The following is a 17,651-nucleotide window of genomic DNA, read 5'->3' as shown; positions in this document are numbered from 1 at the left end:
TTACTTTATATCTTGTATTAATAATTTTTAAATTAATATTTTTGGGTTGTGGAACGAATCATTTGAGTTTCCATTATTTGTAATGTAGTGCGTACGTGGTTCACCACCCCAACATTCTCACATTTTTCAGAATGAAACTGCAAATACATACTGTATAAAGCTAATATACAACATTATAAATGTTCATGAAGTCAGCAATGTGTGGATGTACAGTATGTGACATAACAACAAGAGGAAATGTTATGGATTCATGCATGCATATAAAATTTAATGCTTTAAAAGACATACAAGATGCACACCTTGAAGGAGTAGAAGGAATTTAAAGTAAACTGAAATTTATTGACAGAAAAACAATATATCTATCCTTTCTTACACAGGTTTGACAGGATTCAAAAACACACATTCAAGGAAAACAAGAAAACCTTTATTGGCTAGACAGGTGTTTCTGATGGTTCAAAAAAAAATTACAAAAATTAACTTTATGCTAAAAGAGACCCATTGCACCAACAATTCATATTTAATTTATGTTTGCATTTATTTGATCAAAAATGGTTCAAGTCAAATTATTTTAAAAAGCAAAACAGTTATTCAAACTGCAAGAAAAGCGTGTGTGTGTTTGTGTGTGGTAAATCCTTGAAAGTAAAAAAGCAATACAGAGAGGAATATTTGATTTAGAAAGGCACTATGGCAGGGAAAGGTAATGGCAGGAGTATTGTAATATACGAGATGCAGCATGTACAGTCCTATCTCTGTGAGCACGCTTTTATTTGACAGGAGAATCCAGTCATGTGAACACGATGCTGTTTTAGCCTAAAAAATAAATAAAATGTAAAAAGAAACCTTCTTGTTTAAACATCTTTTGTGTCTTTTGATTGTCCCTGTTGAATTCAAGTTTCTTAAATGGAAAGAATGCAAAGCCAGAGAAAGACAAAGTGCGGGTTTCCTATTGCTTGCCCTACTGTTAACGTTTTTGGCATAGTCTGATTGCCTCAAAGCACAGAATCTTACAAACTGGGAAAGAAAGCTACACAGGTCACTGTAAATCATTGTACACATCGTGCCCAATGAAATCCCCAAAGACCATCAACCAATATAACCAATCCTAGTAATTCCCCCAATGTGAAGCACATTCTACAATCAATCTGTAATTATTACAATGAAATATCCCCGTTATTACAGATTTATCATCATTTTGGGGGGTTCTCATATATGATAAAAAGACAGGAATCATTCTGGTTCTGCACAGCAACGTGAGGGTATGCACAGAAAAGCAACCTCAAACAGAAAAATTATTTTTACTGAGGAAACCACAAGTTATTAACTGGGAGATTAATGGTAGACATCATCAGTGTTGTCCTGTATGTACACAATTATAAAATACACAGCACCAGAAATGGCAATAAAATAGCACCTATGGTATTGTTTATTGTAATAATGCGATTTTTCTCCCATTTATCATTACCAGTATTGTTGTGTATGTTTAAGGAGTCAAACAGGAAAAAAATAACCTTACCTTAAGCCTAACCTGAAAAGTACACAGCTCTACCAAAGTCTGCAATAGGCATTTTACAACAGAGCAGCGGAGACAAAGAGGGCTGTCATGGTAACCATTCTGCTTGTAAGTCAACACTCAGGTGATAGCACTGTGTTCAATTCCAACCTTTATTATAATTTAAATTACAAAAAGATGTGCTTCACTCCTGCATCAAGATGTCAGTGCTGGTTTCTTCCACTTCCAAATGCTCCCCTGTCCGAGTTGGTCTTTTGTTCAACAATTATCTCCATCCTTACCATATAAAGGTCACATGCATGTTTTGAAGCCATAATTATTAAACATTAACAAGGAAAAAATATACAAAACTTACAAATGCACACACACATACACATATACAAATGCACACACACACACAAACACACGCACAAAAATATATATTTATATTTATATATGTATAAGCACCATTCGGAGGAATGGGTAAACAATACGCACAAAATAAAGCTTCAAGGTTTAAAGAAAGGAAAGGAGAAAGCACGCTCAATGGCCATTGGAGCTGGCCATAGCAAGTCCCGCCTTCCCACAGGTGTAAGGTTTCTGATAGGGTGCTTCAGGGAAACGTGAAGAATATAATTGGAGCTACTCAGAGGTGTGCTGGGATCGGCACTGGGAAACTGGGAAAGTTTTATGGTTTAGGGAAGCGGGGGGTGTGGGGGGGTATGGACGAGGGGCAGGGTGACAGAAAAGGGAGTGACTCATCCGTGTTTTCAAAACCTGCATATGATGACAAAGCTACACTGAGGTTACGAGGTTGCTCTTTACGTTTAAATCTTATTTCCCTTGTTCTGAATCTTTACATTTTGGAGAAAGAATGGTGTGAACTGCGGTTTTACTTGTTTTTTTCTTCCTTTTTTTTTTGCTGCGTTCAGAAAGTCAGTACCTTGCTGCAGTGTTTCTGGAAACACCGTCTCAGCCCAGGAAGCAAACTGGTCCCACTTCAAATCCAAATTTCTGTGCGGCTTCACCGAAATCATTGAACATGATGTCGACGTACGGCAACTGCTCTACCTTGGGCGTGTCGATCTCAAGAACTGTTTTCTCATAGCCCTTCTTCAGCTGAAAAATAAGCATTAAAAAGAGAAGAACGGGGGGTAAATCTCTACAGTACGTCACTCTGTGCTACAGAAAGGTGCTGTCCATCTCAGCTATTATCGTGCATTATGGACATTCCAAAACAAGCCCCAAATAAATGCTCACTCATTCTTAGTTTCCCCTAGCTCACCTGACACACAGAGGACACAAATCTAACAAAACAGATCGCATGCTATCATTAGAGAACGTTTTGTCCTCTAACACAAATAAGGATAATTATACAGAGGAATATGCATTCATGAGCACATTGTAACAAAGAGACAGTGCTCATATATTAACTCATATCTCATACATTTTCATTCATTTATACAGAATATTTCAGCCATAAATGGTAAAGGAGGAGGGAAGTAGCATTGAAACCACTGTGAGTGGGCGATCTCAGGATCTCGCATGTCTTCCATGACATGGAATGCGTACCGCACAGCCGTCCAGCAGAGCGCGGATGTACGGGTTGTTGTCGTGTGACATCTCCTCGTCGTTGGAGCCCAGGAAGCGGACAGCCTTGTCGTAGCTGTCCTGCTCTGAGTCATGCCAGGCCACCGACTGGTAGCAGCTGTACGTGAGGTTCTGCCGGACCGAGGCACTGAGGAGCCGCAGGAAGGTCATCTGGACCACGCCAACGGGGCTGCCCTCGGAGTCCACGTAGGAGAGCTGCTCGGTGACATACAAGACAAGCGGTCTAGACAGGGCCTGGTCACCTTGCGTGCCTTTAGGGTACACAGATTCATATGACAACCTCCATCGGCGGTTATGGCAGCACAGAGTGGTTTTCCTTAGAATGACATCGTTATTCAACACATTTTGTATTATGTTAGTCAGGGTCTTCAGTCGTTACTGATGTTCGGTATTAATGCGTCTGTCCGCTAAAAGACACATTGCCAAGACACCACAAGGTGATATGGAAGGTGGCACTGACCCTCCTCTTCAAAGCAGCAGAGATGAATTACACTTATACTATAACTTACGTAAGTATAATCATGTACATTTCCACACCATCGCTATAAACTGTTAGGCAGTCTGGAGTACTGTGTTTAAAATGTATGTATATTGAATAATCAGGAGATGTAATGCATCCTCCAGCAAATTTATGGCTTCAAAGCAGACACCCAAACACACACACACACACACACACACACACACACACACACACACACACACACACACACACACACACACACACATATATATATATAGGGAGTATATACAAACACAAGTCATACAGCTGAAAGCACTATCAGTGTCTCCCCCAGAGTCTCTGTCTACCAGGAAGAGCAGCTAATAGAATAAAGGACCAGACCCTTTGACATCCTTTGTTAGGTGAGATGATTGGACCAGAGATGATTTTACTGACAATCACATGATCTCCAATGAGTGCCGAGGACATTCCTTCAGCTTCATCACGTTATCCTCCATTTAGTCTTGGGGAAAACCGTAATACGCTCGTGATGAAATTGACAGCCATACCAACCCATCAGTGCTCCATCAGTTCCACACGTTTGCTCTGCAGACAAACAGGACTGACTTGGTTTAAAGCGCATGCCATGTAGCGCAGGAAAGTATGAACTGAATAGGAAACCATAGCAGCCAAACGTGAGAGAACTGGACAGGCCTAGGACCGGCTAATGGCACAGTTCCACTTCAGTGAAAAATGCATTGTCAGAATTAATTACTAATATTACGAAAAGATTCAGCTAATCAATCGCATAATATAAATTTACCTATCCATCCATAAACCATCCATCTTCATACCTCTTCTTCTAATGAGGGTTACTGTGATACATTTTAATGGTAAAGTTACATAAATATAAGATGTTATATGGTAGGCTATATGCCTATTAAATAAATGGAATTGTGCACTGCATCTTTCAAAATGCTTCACAGAAAACCGTCTGCTGATTGGGATTGCAAAATTCTAGGAATTTTTTATAAATTCCCATATGTTCTTGGTAATTCCCATGGAACTTGGAATATTTCCAAAATTCCGCAGCTTAACTTCCCACGGAATGGAAAGTTTCTGGAAATTCACCGCCCCTTTGCAACCCCGCTACAGACAGCGGCCTGTCCAGCCTACCCAAGGTAAGCGTCTATAGGGCTCTGTCACCATTCATCCCCCATCCAGCCACCTCCACCATGGGCGACGTTACCTGTGGGTCTCAGGGACGGCTGAAGTGTGGCTGAAGACCGCGCAGCCCTTGCACTGTGGCTGAGTGCAGCTCCTACCATGCTATACCATGCATGCATTTCTCTGTTTACACTGCAGTTAAAACTTCAGGTTGTGTTTCATTACTGTAGTTTTCCGTCAACTTTGGACGAAGCGTTCAGGCATTCAGTCACCTTCAGGTGATCACCTTAACACTGACGAGAGGAAAGGCGTATATCCCACCTACAAGCAGAACTTTCCCAAAACGTTATATGGAAAAAAACAGACTCCCCATATCTGCATATGGATTTAACTGTCGCTGGGCATTTTTATAACAAACCTAAAGTCAATATTAGATGTGGGGTTTGGGAAATTGATTGATAATGTGAAGTGTTATAAAGCCAGGGACTCAATAGTCATTAAAACAACAAAGTAAGTCAGCCTCCAGGGCTTCGTGAACTACTAAAGTCTGTTCATGACCGTCAAGATCAATCTCTACCATTCTTTTTTCTTAATATTTTAAACGAATGAGGGATATCCTTGAACAAATGCTCAGTGCAAACTAATTTAACTGACAGGGAATAGGCAGCCATTTTGGTATATGCCATAATTACCACCCTAAGCCAAAAAATACAAATATCTCTCAAAGACAGGATTGGTCTTATAGGGAAGTAGCTTTGCTTGTTGGGTACACACCTTCCCCGTCAGTAACAGTGATACACCTCAGCTGCTGGGCTGCACGTGAGGCATCGCAGTGCATGGGCTTCCCGAACATGCGGGGTGTAGCCCCCGGGCAAGGCAGGCATGCGACTTACCAGGGACCCTCGCTTGTAACGACTATACCAGGTGCCTGGCGTGTCTTTGGGCCAACGGGCCATTTTACTCTGTAAAATATGAGAGCTGGTAAAAGATGGGAAGCAGGGGGGCTTACCAGTTTACCGCGTTTGAATTCACTGAACCAGGTGCCTGGATTCTCCTTTGGCCATGAAGTGAGTCTTGTCTATTGCATAGGGCAGGATAGAGAGGGAGAAAGATACATTAAAATCAACAGGAGGCCGGGTGCTGGGAGATGCAAGAAAAAAAAAAAAAAATATATATATCAGAACCATTTCTGAAGAATAACTGAGTCAGCACTAATCTGCAGAACAACCTACTTGTGTAAGAATCAAACAGAAACTCTCATCCATCTCATTGCAGTCGATGAATCAAAGCTTGTTTTTTAACCTAAGCTGATAATTCCGTCATACTTCAAAAGCTAAGATTTTCACCAACCAAATTACTTCTTGACACAGATACACTGCACACAGGTTCATCATAAGTGCACAGTGGATTATTCTCCACAAGCAACACCTGAAGGTCAGCCTGCATACCGCAATGGCCTTGTTCTGAAAGTTCATCCATTATTCAGACATACAAGTGTACAGTATCTTCCAACAGGCTGAATGACACCCACTCAAAAATGTCACAACAGACCTCATTATAGACCAAGATTCTGCGTTCTGTGTGCTAATGCTTCATGGCTATATGTAATTAAATGCTACAGCCTTCCTAGACAATCCCAATATCAAAATTCATTAATTGTACTGCCACTATGTCTTTTGTTAATGTCTTTACCTACTGGACATGGCCAAAGAAAATTAGTAATAGGTATTCACTAATATATTCCTTAGGCACCTTCATCCCTTTAATAGGTGAGTAACAATGTTCCGAAGTTGTAATGGTATTTTGGAGAAGAGAAAAATAACATCCTTGGATGCCTGCAGGGCTGAGGAGGATCAATACTGACTCTAATTGGTATTTTTTTTCCAACTCATAAACTCGTGTCGGAGAAGTGAGTGCTACAACAACTGATTTGAAACAATCACTATTGATGTACATGCTAGACGATATTTAATCATTGTAAGAATCAATGTAACTATTAAGTAATACAAACTTAAAAAATAAATAAATAAGAATCAATGAAGAACAAGAGCATAGTGCAGTACTTCCCAATCCGCTCCCTGAGGACTGGACTGGGAAACTGGTATAGTGAAATGCAGCTATGCCTGGCCCAGGCTAACTTACTCCTTCAGACTTCTTGTCTGGGTAGATGCAGCTCTCTCCCCCAGCAGTGAAGTTACAATACACCTTAAAGGAATCCCGTGAGCATCCTTGATTGGGGTCAATCCAGTATTCACCTGCAAGGACAAGAAACAACCAAGTTGCTTTACCTGGGTGCAGAAAGATAGAAGTACTGGTGGGGAAGTTCTCACACGTCCATGCAAAAGACAATATAGTGGTGAACAATTAGTAGAAAAAAAGTTTCTAAACAGATATTTACATATTTACTGGAAAATTGTGACTAAACAGACCCAGCTCAAACTTTTTCTTGGAACACCTGGGTCACTATGGAAACAGCTAGATGCTCACCATCAGAGAAATCAGGGTGACACAAGTGCAAATCCTTGCAGGTTCGGGCAGGGTTGTTCTGAGTGCCCAGTGGGTGTTTCATCTGCTCGATCTCCAGCTTTAGAGAATTCAGTGAGCCGAAGATCTCCTCCATGCCATCGTCATAGTCCTTGTAATTGGCATCGGAGTCCGGGTCATCCATGAGCTGGCTGGCATCAATGTTCCTCCTGCTCCTCTTGGGGCTAGAGTGGATTGGCAGCGGGTGGATGACATCACCAGGGGGACCCTGTGGAAAACAAACCACAACAATGTGCACTTACAACACCTTTCTTCATTTGTTTCTTTCAGAAAATCAAAATCACCTAGAATTTAAATCATACCACAACAGAAACACTGGCTTCCATACAGTACCAGTTAAGCAAGTGCCCCAAACATCCATTCACAGTCTGAACTGTTTTAGACTTACTGGAAGGCCTGGGGGTCCTGGGACACCTGTCTCACCCTTTGGACCAGTTTGACCCTGGGACAAGCAGAACAAGAAATGCTGTTACACCTGGTACTTTATAACACATTAAAGTTCATCAGAAGGGGCCTGTAAAATGAAGCTGGATTTACAGGTTAATTAGATAACTTGTTGGATTTAAGGTACCCTAGATTAAACTGCCTTTATCTTCACTCACTTACATTTAGCCCATATTACCTTAAATGCAGAGAAGCTATCCGTCTAAGCAAGAAATCCTGCTTTGTGATACCCACCCAAGATCTACTCCCCAAAGAATCTTCACAAACGACAGATTTAAGACGGAATTTAAGTACTTACAGACGAGCCCTTAGCACCTTTCGGACCAGGAGGACCCTATAAAGAAAAGAATCCCAGTGTAAGTGTGAGGAGTTCACCGACCAGGATTAGTATCGACCGTAACACAGGATTCATTATTACAGATGTCAAACCACCAATTGAATGAGATTTTGCTTCTGACACATTGTAAATGGGGAAGGAAATAACCAAACACACAAAGAAAAAACTAGTAAGTATCTCAAAAAGTAACTCAGGTCAGTACAAGTGTTTTCTCTCACAGGTATGTAGAGAATTCATGGGAATGAATGAAGACTTCTGCCACATCCTGTTATATCTCCACTTACTGGTATCCCTGGGGGTCCAGGGGGGCCGATGGGACCGGCGGGGCCCGCAATACCCTGATGAGGACACAATCACACGGTTTCAACAGGTTGCACATCTACCCACCCTAATTTTGTTATTTTAGTCTATACCAAGACAAATACATACAACACAGCTTTCATATGGAAGGCGATTTTGTTGCAGCATGTTCCTTACATTGTCGCCTTTGGGACCAGATGATCCTTGTGGTCCCGGATGCCCTCTGTCACCCTTTTCTCCCTGTTCTCCAGGAGGTCCAATCAGCCCTATCAGCCCAGGGTGTCCCTGAAGAAGAAAGCCCACATATGATGAGGTTCATCCACAAAAAATAACCAACAAACAAAAAAGCAGGGAAATAAAAGATAGTAGAATCATCTATCTCATCATTATGAAGATTTCTCAGCTAGGTAGTTAATTATGGGAGGTCTGTGAAGCACGTATGTTCTGTCCGATTTTGTGTGGCTTTCCTCCATGTACTACAATTTCCTTTCGCAGCAAATATTTGCAGATAGATGACTCGATGTCTGAAAATTGCCCATGGTGTGTGTGTGTGTTGGGTATATATCTGCCCTGTGCCCTATATTGCCTGGGATAGGTTCCAGCCCCCCTGTGACTCTGTGCTGTATTAGTAGTTGGAAGATGGATGGATTTCTTGATTTTTCTGATTCTGTCAACACTGGCTTAATGGCTTTGAAATTGGCACCAATCCTGGCTCATGTTGTACCCTTACCTTTTCTCCCTTAACACCAGTGTCACCCTTCAGGCCAGGTAATCCAGGTGGACCCTGAAAAAAGGCAGACAGGCAAAAAATCCTTCATTTGTACTCGCCATCTAATTATGTGCTACCAGGGAAAACGGACTTAGAATTCTCTGTACCATTGGTCCAGGGGGTCCATCTGGGCCAGGGGAACCCGGGAGGCCCTGTTCACCCTAGAGAAGTAAAAGAGAGACGTACGGTGACTGAAAATGCTGACAAAATATTGTGACACATTGTCCTATTATAAAGAAGTACCATCACCATATACAGAGAAATAAATGTTGATGTTGTGCTTACAACTGGGCCAGGGATTCCCCTAAGACCTTCTGAGCCGGGCTTGCCAGGTGCTCCTTGAGGCCCGACTGGGCCCGTCTTCCCTGGAGGACCTTCCAGACCAGACTCACCCTGTAAAGTGTACTTACATTAATACTTGCACATACATTACACTATATATACTGATAGGGGTCCTGACACTATGACCTCACCTTAGCTCCCCTTTCGCCCTGTCTTCCTTCAGGTCCAATAGGACCCGGTGGACCCTAAAGAGTAGCACAGAAATACAGTATAACATAGTAAAAATATAACAAGAAGAGACAGAAGGGAAATAGAGAATAGGAAGTACATAGTGCATTAGTTCACAACTCCAGGCTACGAAATTTGCAAGAGGGAGCCAATAAGAATATATCTAAGCACTTAACCTCTAAATAACTTACTCTCTTCCCAGGTGGGCCAGAAGGACCAGGCTCTCCAGTGGGCCCAGGAGATCCCTAAGACAGCAGAGAAAGACTAATCAGGCAACTGTAAACAGCATATAGGGCTAGTACATTACTCACAATTATTATGTTATAAACTAATGGGAGATCTTGAGGGAAGCTTACAGGTTGACCAGCTTCCCCATCATCTCCCTTGTCACCAGGTGGACCATCCAGACCCTGAAAATGGAAGTAGAAACGGTTGAGAAACCTACTATGATAAACATGGCCTTCTGCATTTCATAGATACAACTCTGCTAGACAGAGTAAAATTGGATTTTTCTGGAAATAACTTACAGCCTGGCCGGGCTCCCCGGGGGGACCTGGATCCCCAGGAATACCACTTGGACCCTAAAAGGGAAATTATGCAGTTGATTTAATTAGGCAACAACCTGACATTAGTGCTAGATTCAGTTTTAATTGATTTTTGTCCTTGACAGGATATTAAACATAAAGATGCAATCTCAATACATTTTAATGAAAGTTATTCATTATGTTAATTTTGTATTTATTCTTTGATATTGGTAACCCCAAAAACAATAAAATAAACATATGATGACAATAAAGCTAGTTATTTGGTTTATATATGCAGCGCATATGATATACGAGATGATATATGATATGATAATCTGATAGCTGGCTTATTTAGCATTGATGTCGGTCTGTACACACCGGGCTGCCCTTGGGACCGTCATCTCCAGGAGGACCTTTGGGACCAGGGGGCCCAGCAGCACCAGGAGGGCCAGATTCGCCCTTTTCACCTCGTTCACCTCTGGGACCCTGAGGAAATTCACAATTCAACATCGCAAAACTGACGAACACAGCTGCGATACACATAGGGCCACAACCTTCTCAGAAATATGCATATGTGATGATGCTTATGAGTAAAAATATGATATGTCATACATCTGGACACTACGGGAATGATCATTAACAGTTATTATTAGCATTAGCATTATTATCAGCATTATGTCAGAAGCTTTCAAAAGTACTGGTTATGTGTATGACCATGGTATCTGCTGCACAATGCTAGAGAACTCTAGCTAGTTAGTGACACGGGGTCTCGTTTCACGTACTGGTCCACCGAGATCTCCTGGAAGTCCTGGTTCTCCAGTTTCACCAGATTCACCCTAAATAAATTTGGACAAGGACAAAAACATATGTGATCACTACTAAACATTAACAAGATGACATTTTAAAAACTGCAGTTTAACAGCCATACAGTTAAATATAGCTCACGGGGATATGGTGGCCTCTTGAGATCCTTCTCACTTGCACACCAGCAGTGACCAGACTGTATGGAAATTAAGCTCCTTTTCCATACACGGTCAGTAATCCTCACACGTGTATGAAACCTGAGCTAGTTGGTTCCACATTTCAATTGAGCCCAAATTTTGGTTGTGTAAGCGCTGAGTGTTTGCATGTATAACATAATGAATCCCCTTCCACCCATACAATTGCAAAATTTAGCTTTCAGCAATTCTGAACAAATAATACAGTTAACTGGCCTTCTAAAAATTCTAACCCCTGCAATACAGCTGTGCAGATGTCTGAGGCTGCATGCATGCTGACTTTAAAATTAGGCCATAGCTTCAATTGCTGTAATAAGTGCTCTAAAGAAGTTGTGGACCCTGCGAGATCAGTTGCACTCAGCAAAATGACTAGATTTATGCAATAAAACAGAGATGTGTGGTGGGAGGAATTCCACTGGGAGAAGCTGATCTAATCAACCACCATACATTCACACATGAGAGCATACTGATAAGGGCAGACAGCAGGTAGAAATCAATACCCACTGTCCAATGCAGCCAAGTTGGTGCCACCTTTGTTACATTATTCATCTTAATATTTTTCATAATCTGCCAATTGGGCTTTATGCATCAGCGTTCCTTGACGAGTTTAGAGGATGTTGATTGGGTAAAAAAAAAAAAAGTGGGAATTCGTAAACAGGAAGTCAAGACTAATTAATTCAGTGCAACTCTGACTTAGGTGAATCCGCATTAAACTCATTTCACCGGCTGCATCTATTGCTGTTTGTCATACTGTTGTACATTTACTGTAATAAATAACCTTCTTTTTTTTTATTTGAACCCACTACAGACAGTCCCCACGTTACAAACAAGATCTGTTCCTTAAGTCTGGCTTTAAGTCGAATTTGTAGGTAAGGCAAAGGCAACAATAATACAGTACATAATAGTAACAATGCAGTAAGAATAAAAGTAACTATACTGTATAGTACTGTGCTGTACCTCGAGATAATGAATTGCTGAAGCTGAACAATGGTATCAGGAGCATGACAAAGTAGTACATGCGTTTGTTATTACATTGTATTTAACTGAAATATTTATGGGCTTTATGGCAGTCCGTTCGTAAGTATGAGTTGTCTGTAAGTCGTATGTTCTTAACCCAGGGGCCGCCTGTACTTACATATGAGAAAAGGATGGTTTGCCAACACCAGTACGCCTTATGTTTTTAAGAAGTAGACTGGTGAAATTCCGCAGACTACAACAGGAACCTGTGCTTCAGGGTTGTACTGTCCATTAATTATTAATATATGTTAAACCACTAAAAGCAGAAATATGCCCTTTTCAGTCATGTATTATGCTACGATGGTTTGGAGAAAGTAAAACTGCACCACATAACAGCACATGTGCAGTGCGACAAAAGACATGTTTTATTAAAGAGAGTACAGAGAAAAGAGCAAACCTTTTCTCCCACGGCGCCGGGGTTGCCAATGCCACCAGGTGGCCCCTGGGAGCCGTCTGCGCCGGGGGGTCCATGGGGGCCTCTGGGGCCAGGGGGGCCGGGGGGACCCTGAGGGAGAAAAGCAGGAGATCAAGTGTGAAGATAAGGACACACAAAACGGCATGATAAACCAACCCAAAGTAGAGGCTTTACCATCTGGCCAACGTCTCCGGTTTCACCCTTTTCACCAGTAGAACCAGGACGTCCCTGCATTTAAAATGTAGGGGAAGAAATCAGCAGTGGTGCCATGGAGTTATACAGTTATCCCTCCGCATCAACGGGAGATTGGTTCCAGTGCACCCCGCAGATACCAAAGTGGTGTATTTGCATATGCACAGCAGTCCCTATACTTTAAATCATCTCTAGATTACTTATAACACCTAATACATTATACATACTGTATAAATAGTGGTTATACTATTTTTGTGGGAATAATGACAAGAAAAAAAGCTATTTGACATTGGAACTCTGGATATTTTATTTTTTTGAATTTTTTCAATCTGCAGTTCGTTGAATCCGCAGATGCGGAACCAACTGTACATTTATATCTGCTTTGATACTGCCCCAGTATTTAGCATTAATACATTCTATTATAACTGGGTGTAAGAAATGCTAATTCTCTCTAATCCAGTCTGGATAATTTGGGCTAATCTCATCCCAATCTCACCTCCAGTCTGACACCTTAGCTTTACTGTACCTGGAGGCCGATTGGCCCAGGAGGTCCGTTGAACCCTCTGGGTCCTTCATCGCCTTTTTGCCCAAAGAGTCCCTGCTGTCCTCTGGGTCCAGGCTCCCCATCAGCTCCCTTTCACAACACAGTTGAGTTTGCATGGTGAAAAGGCTCTGAAGACCTTCTCAGTGGAAACATATGGCACCAAACCACCAAAATACACTCGTTTTCCTGTACTTTTATCAGCTATACAAATATAGCATGAGGAAGGCGCACTGATGATGCAGTATCTCTGATAACTAGCAGGAATGATATTTTAACATTAGTGTGGTTTTACTTAACTTTCCCATGAACATACTGGAAATCAATTCCACAAATATCAGCAATTCACTGTTACTGACATATATAGTAATGTTAAGGTCCAAGGATACAGCATAAGCAATACTTACAGCAGGACCAGGTTGTCCAATTGGACCTTGTGGACCGGTGGGACCAGGAGGACCCTGCAAGAAAAAACAAAATTTATGAATGCTCACTAGATTATGTTCAAAAACCTTCACTATACTTATATAGTGCTATGATCCAACAACAATGCTTATAAGGGCACTTTTCCACAGCACCAAGTACCATACTTTTGGTACAGTACTTTTGGTATGGTACTTTTGGTACAGTACTTTTGGTATGGTACTTTTGGTACAGTACTTTTGGTATGGTACTTTTGGTATGGTACTTTTGGTACAGTACTTTTGGTATGGTACTTTTGGTACAGTACTTTTGGTATGGTACTTTCTGTACTTTTTCTCTTCCATTGACTTCCAGTCGAGTGCCAGTACCAAAAGTTGCAGTACCAAAAGTGCCAAACCAGCTGGGGTACTTCTTTGGTACTTTAAAGTGGAACTTGAAACACTTTCTTGTCTCTGAAACGCAATACAATCACAATCTTGAAAAAAGATATGAGCTCGGAAAATGACTAATGAAGTAAAAAAAAAAAAAAACGTAAATAATCTGCTCAGAAGAATGGATATAAAAAAAAAGATCAGAATGGCATGACAAGAAATTTCAAGTTTTTCGTTTAATATACGAGGACAAAATGCATATAGCATGCCATCCTAACGATATAAATTTGTAAATATAGCAATGTGATTTCGTTGTAAAAACTATGGGGGTATTGATAAAGCAAAAAGGAGTTCATAAATTTCTCACAAACCCATCCAGGAGGAATATAAACAGCAAAGATGAAAATGATTATGAATGTCTTGGAGAATGTTGGATGTTGGTATTAATACGGCACATTCTCCAGTCCTATAATACACTACAGCCATTTTTCAAACTCAGTACAAAATTCCCTACTTCGTTTTGTGATGTCATTCAGCTGCGGTACCAGTTTTTAAGGCAGTGGAAAACCAACACCTTGAAGTACCGTACTTTTGGTAGTTTCTCAAAGTACCAAAAGTACGGTACCTGGTGTGATGGAAAAGCACCTGAATAGCTAATTTTAAAGAACATGGAGGGGAGGACAGCAAGGGGTAACATGACATGACTCACGTGTTCCCCTTTATCGCCTTTGCTGCCCTTCTGTCCTGGCTCACCAACCTCACCCTGAAGGAGTGAGAAACACAAAAATCTGTAAATCACATTAATTATAGACACCATCCTTCCAATTTAGGGCTTCAGTTACCAGATGTTCTCAATGGGTTTTGGTATTCAAGAGCCATAAAATCAGCAAGGAAATTTCTCCGTATGGGGTAAACTCTGTAGGGACTTGGCACATGTGTCAGCTATCCTGCCTCATCCTGTCTTCATCTTTTTGAAGTTTTTACACGTCTTCTGTGTAGTTTCTGCAGCTGTGATTTACATAACTGTCTGTTGCCATTAGGCTTTCAGAAGATCTCACACTAATACGATCACGGTTTTCAAGATACCTGTCCTCTTCAACAACATTAGCTACATGATGCCATTTTAAATGTGGTACTCTTCCCCAACATTAGCTACACTATTCTGAATGCAATACTCTTCCCGAATATTAGCTACAAGATTACTACTTTGAAGGCAGTTGTCTTCCACAACATTAGCTACAAGTTTACTATTTTAATTGTAGAATCTTCCCCATAGGCGAATAGGCTAAAATGTTCATTATATCAAAAAGTTTTATACAGGTAAATTTGTATAAGTAAACGAACAAATATACAAGCAAACAGCATGTACATATACAATTATTACAAATTATTTTTACACATTGAAATTGTGGCTTGTATTAGTCATATCAAATATAACTACAAAATAATATAATTTTATAAAAATTTACATGTTCAAATGACATTTTATTCTGACCAGTAGGGGGTGAAATTGCACCCTGTGAACTACTCTTCCCAAAATTCCCAAGTATATAGGAAATACACAAAGTTGCAAACTGCATCTACTGAGCAACATTTCTGGAATGCACGGTGATTTGTTTCTTATGACAAATGGCTGTATTAAAGGTCATATTAGCATATACATTGTTTACACAGTATTATGAGTGTCTCTCTTTTATAGAGTGGATCTCTTAGCCAGAGAAATGGGTTAGCCTATTTATATCTTACCTTATCGCCATCCTCTCCAGGAGGCCCCAGGGGGCCTGCAGGACCTGGAAGTCCAACCGGTCCTTGAATCCCATCTCTTCCAGCTGGTCCTTGAGGACCCTTCTCACCCTGTAACATGTATTGTAAAAGGAGGACACTGCTGTGGCTGACAGAAAGAGTATCTGGACGATCCTTTACAGAAAGCACAGCTGAATTTTAAGGCAATTTTAGATCGGACAGTCGTACCGGGGTACCCTTCTCTCCAGCTGGACCTGGGGGACCTTGAGGTCCTGGACGTCCTGGAAGGCCAGTGGGTCCGGCTGCACCAGCAGGCCCTCTTTCTCCAGGGGAGCCCTGTGGACAAACGAATGAGAACAGGTCCATAAAACACCGAAAGGACTCAATAAGCTATGTATTCCTCAGCAGGCACCAAGGCAAGCAGGCACAGTAAACATGCTTCTAGATGATTTGAATAAGGCTGACATTTTATGTAGGGCATGGCTTTTGTGATTATTAATTAATGCATACATAACCTGTGCATAATAATTAAAAAACACACTACAGATTATGCACATTTCAACATGATTTTACATATGAATAACTTTCACTGTTGACTGATACGTATTTCTGAGAATGTGTTGTTTTCCATCTAAACTACGCAAAGTTAATTAAACTGATAAGATATGTGAAGAAGAGAAATTTGCGTTTCAACGGTGCAAGCCGTTCAAACAATAGCAGGAATGAGATGCTTAAAGCAGATTGTTATAATCCAATAAACATCTCTTTAATATTCTGCATGTGATTAGAAATAGCTGGCAGTCTTTTTAAACACCGTTGGACTCAAATAAAACTTTATTTTAATTCAATCTGTTTCATAAAACTGCCCTTTGTAATACGATAATAACAACAGGCTTCCAGCAGTAACCTTCAAAAACCCCCTTGAGTAAGATTTATTTTCATCGCTGACTACAGCATAATAAACATGCTCTGTGCGAGAATAATTATTCTCCTGCTCTTATAATGTATCACCAAGCTTCTTAAATATTCTCTTTAAATATAAGGGCTGAAAAATTATATTAATAAAACCCAGAAGAATGAATATGTTTAGACCAATCTATTTCTGCATTGGTAAAATGGTAATAAGTAAATGAATAAATAAATAAAAACAATTAAATAAATAAATAAATAAAAATAATGATTTACAGGTTTTACAAAAGCCGTGTCTAAAAGAGAATCACTTCCATTCCCAGTGAAGGCCTGACCATTAGTTTCTGTGAAAAGCTTTAATTGGCTCTTACGGCTGGTCCCGGTGGTCCGTTGGGGCCCTCGTTCCCTTTCAAACCAGGAGATCCCTGCAAAAAGCAACACATTCGTGAAGAACCCATGCAGCACCAATTGATGCTTCATAGACATAATTATTTTAGGAAGCTGTCAAATGTTCCTCAATTTTTAATATAATATCATGCTATCCTATGGATCAGAGACTGAGTATTGCCAGAGTTTTACTTTTAATATCTTATTTTCTGGAATCTTAATGAAGGCATCAATGACAGCACGGATGCTTACCGTGGGCCCGGGTAGGCCTCGTTCTCCAGGGAAACCTCTCAAACCTGGGGGGCCGTCTTTCCCTGCTGGGCCAGCAGGACCTGGGTCACCCTGTAATGGCAAAGGTGCTTCTGTCTGTAAGCTCTGTGTACTGCTATATATGTTCAGGAAATGTGAAATATCCAAGAGAAAGTGCATGTAGAAATGTGTATGTAGGAAAGTGTGTCCCAAGGAGTAATGCTGGCGGATGAACTCGGGTGGATATGTGTAATAAGGACTGTTAGCGTAGG

General features: G+C 40.9%; 1 protein-coding gene across 2 annotated transcripts in view; it reads right to left on the bottom strand.

Moving 5' to 3' along the window:
* Positions 1 to 240: 240 nt before the first annotated feature.
* The window catches only part of LOC125712952 (collagen alpha-1(V) chain-like), an 80,641-nt gene continuing 63,230 nt past the window's right edge, over positions 241 to 17,651 (bottom strand). The window contains exons 40-66 of one of the 2 annotated variants that reach the window (XM_048983593.1): positions 17,383 to 17,472; positions 17,115 to 17,168; positions 16,063 to 16,170; positions 15,838 to 15,945; positions 14,801 to 14,854; positions 13,705 to 13,758; positions 13,283 to 13,390; positions 12,739 to 12,792; positions 12,547 to 12,654; positions 10,917 to 10,970; positions 10,513 to 10,620; positions 10,138 to 10,191; positions 9,967 to 10,020; positions 9,802 to 9,855; positions 9,574 to 9,627; positions 9,386 to 9,493; positions 9,208 to 9,261; positions 9,062 to 9,115; positions 8,509 to 8,616; positions 8,316 to 8,369; positions 7,993 to 8,028; positions 7,639 to 7,692; positions 7,194 to 7,458; positions 6,849 to 6,961; positions 5,716 to 5,784; positions 3,062 to 3,295; positions 241 to 2,608 (exon numbers count right to left, since the gene is read on the bottom strand). In XM_048983593.1, coding sequence (XP_048839550.1) covers positions 2,462 to 2,608; positions 3,062 to 3,295; positions 5,716 to 5,784; positions 6,849 to 6,961; positions 7,194 to 7,458; positions 7,639 to 7,692; positions 7,993 to 8,028; positions 8,316 to 8,369; positions 8,509 to 8,616; positions 9,062 to 9,115; positions 9,208 to 9,261; positions 9,386 to 9,493; positions 9,574 to 9,627; positions 9,802 to 9,855; positions 9,967 to 10,020; positions 10,138 to 10,191; positions 10,513 to 10,620; positions 10,917 to 10,970; positions 12,547 to 12,654; positions 12,739 to 12,792; positions 13,283 to 13,390; positions 13,705 to 13,758; positions 14,801 to 14,854; positions 15,838 to 15,945; positions 16,063 to 16,170; positions 17,115 to 17,168; positions 17,383 to 17,472 — 2,412 coding nt within the window. In that variant the 3' untranslated portion in view covers positions 241 to 2,461. Of the gene's footprint in view, positions 2,609 to 3,061; positions 3,296 to 5,599; positions 5,669 to 5,715; positions 5,785 to 6,848; positions 6,962 to 7,193; positions 7,459 to 7,638; positions 7,693 to 7,992; positions 8,029 to 8,315; positions 8,370 to 8,508; positions 8,617 to 9,061; positions 9,116 to 9,207; positions 9,262 to 9,385; positions 9,494 to 9,573; positions 9,628 to 9,801; positions 9,856 to 9,966; positions 10,021 to 10,137; positions 10,192 to 10,512; positions 10,621 to 10,916; positions 10,971 to 12,546; positions 12,655 to 12,738; positions 12,793 to 13,282; positions 13,391 to 13,704; positions 13,759 to 14,800; positions 14,855 to 15,837; positions 15,946 to 16,062; positions 16,171 to 17,114; positions 17,169 to 17,382; positions 17,473 to 17,651 lie in introns of both variants that reach the window. The other variant, XM_048983601.1, reaches the window with a different exon arrangement.

This window comes from Brienomyrus brachyistius, chromosome 2, assembly GCF_023856365.1.
Source record: "Brienomyrus brachyistius isolate T26 chromosome 2, BBRACH_0.4, whole genome shotgun sequence".
NCBI lineage: Eukaryota > Metazoa > Chordata > Actinopteri > Osteoglossiformes > Mormyridae > Brienomyrus > Brienomyrus brachyistius.
This window is presented reverse-complemented; position numbering and strand designations above follow the sequence as displayed.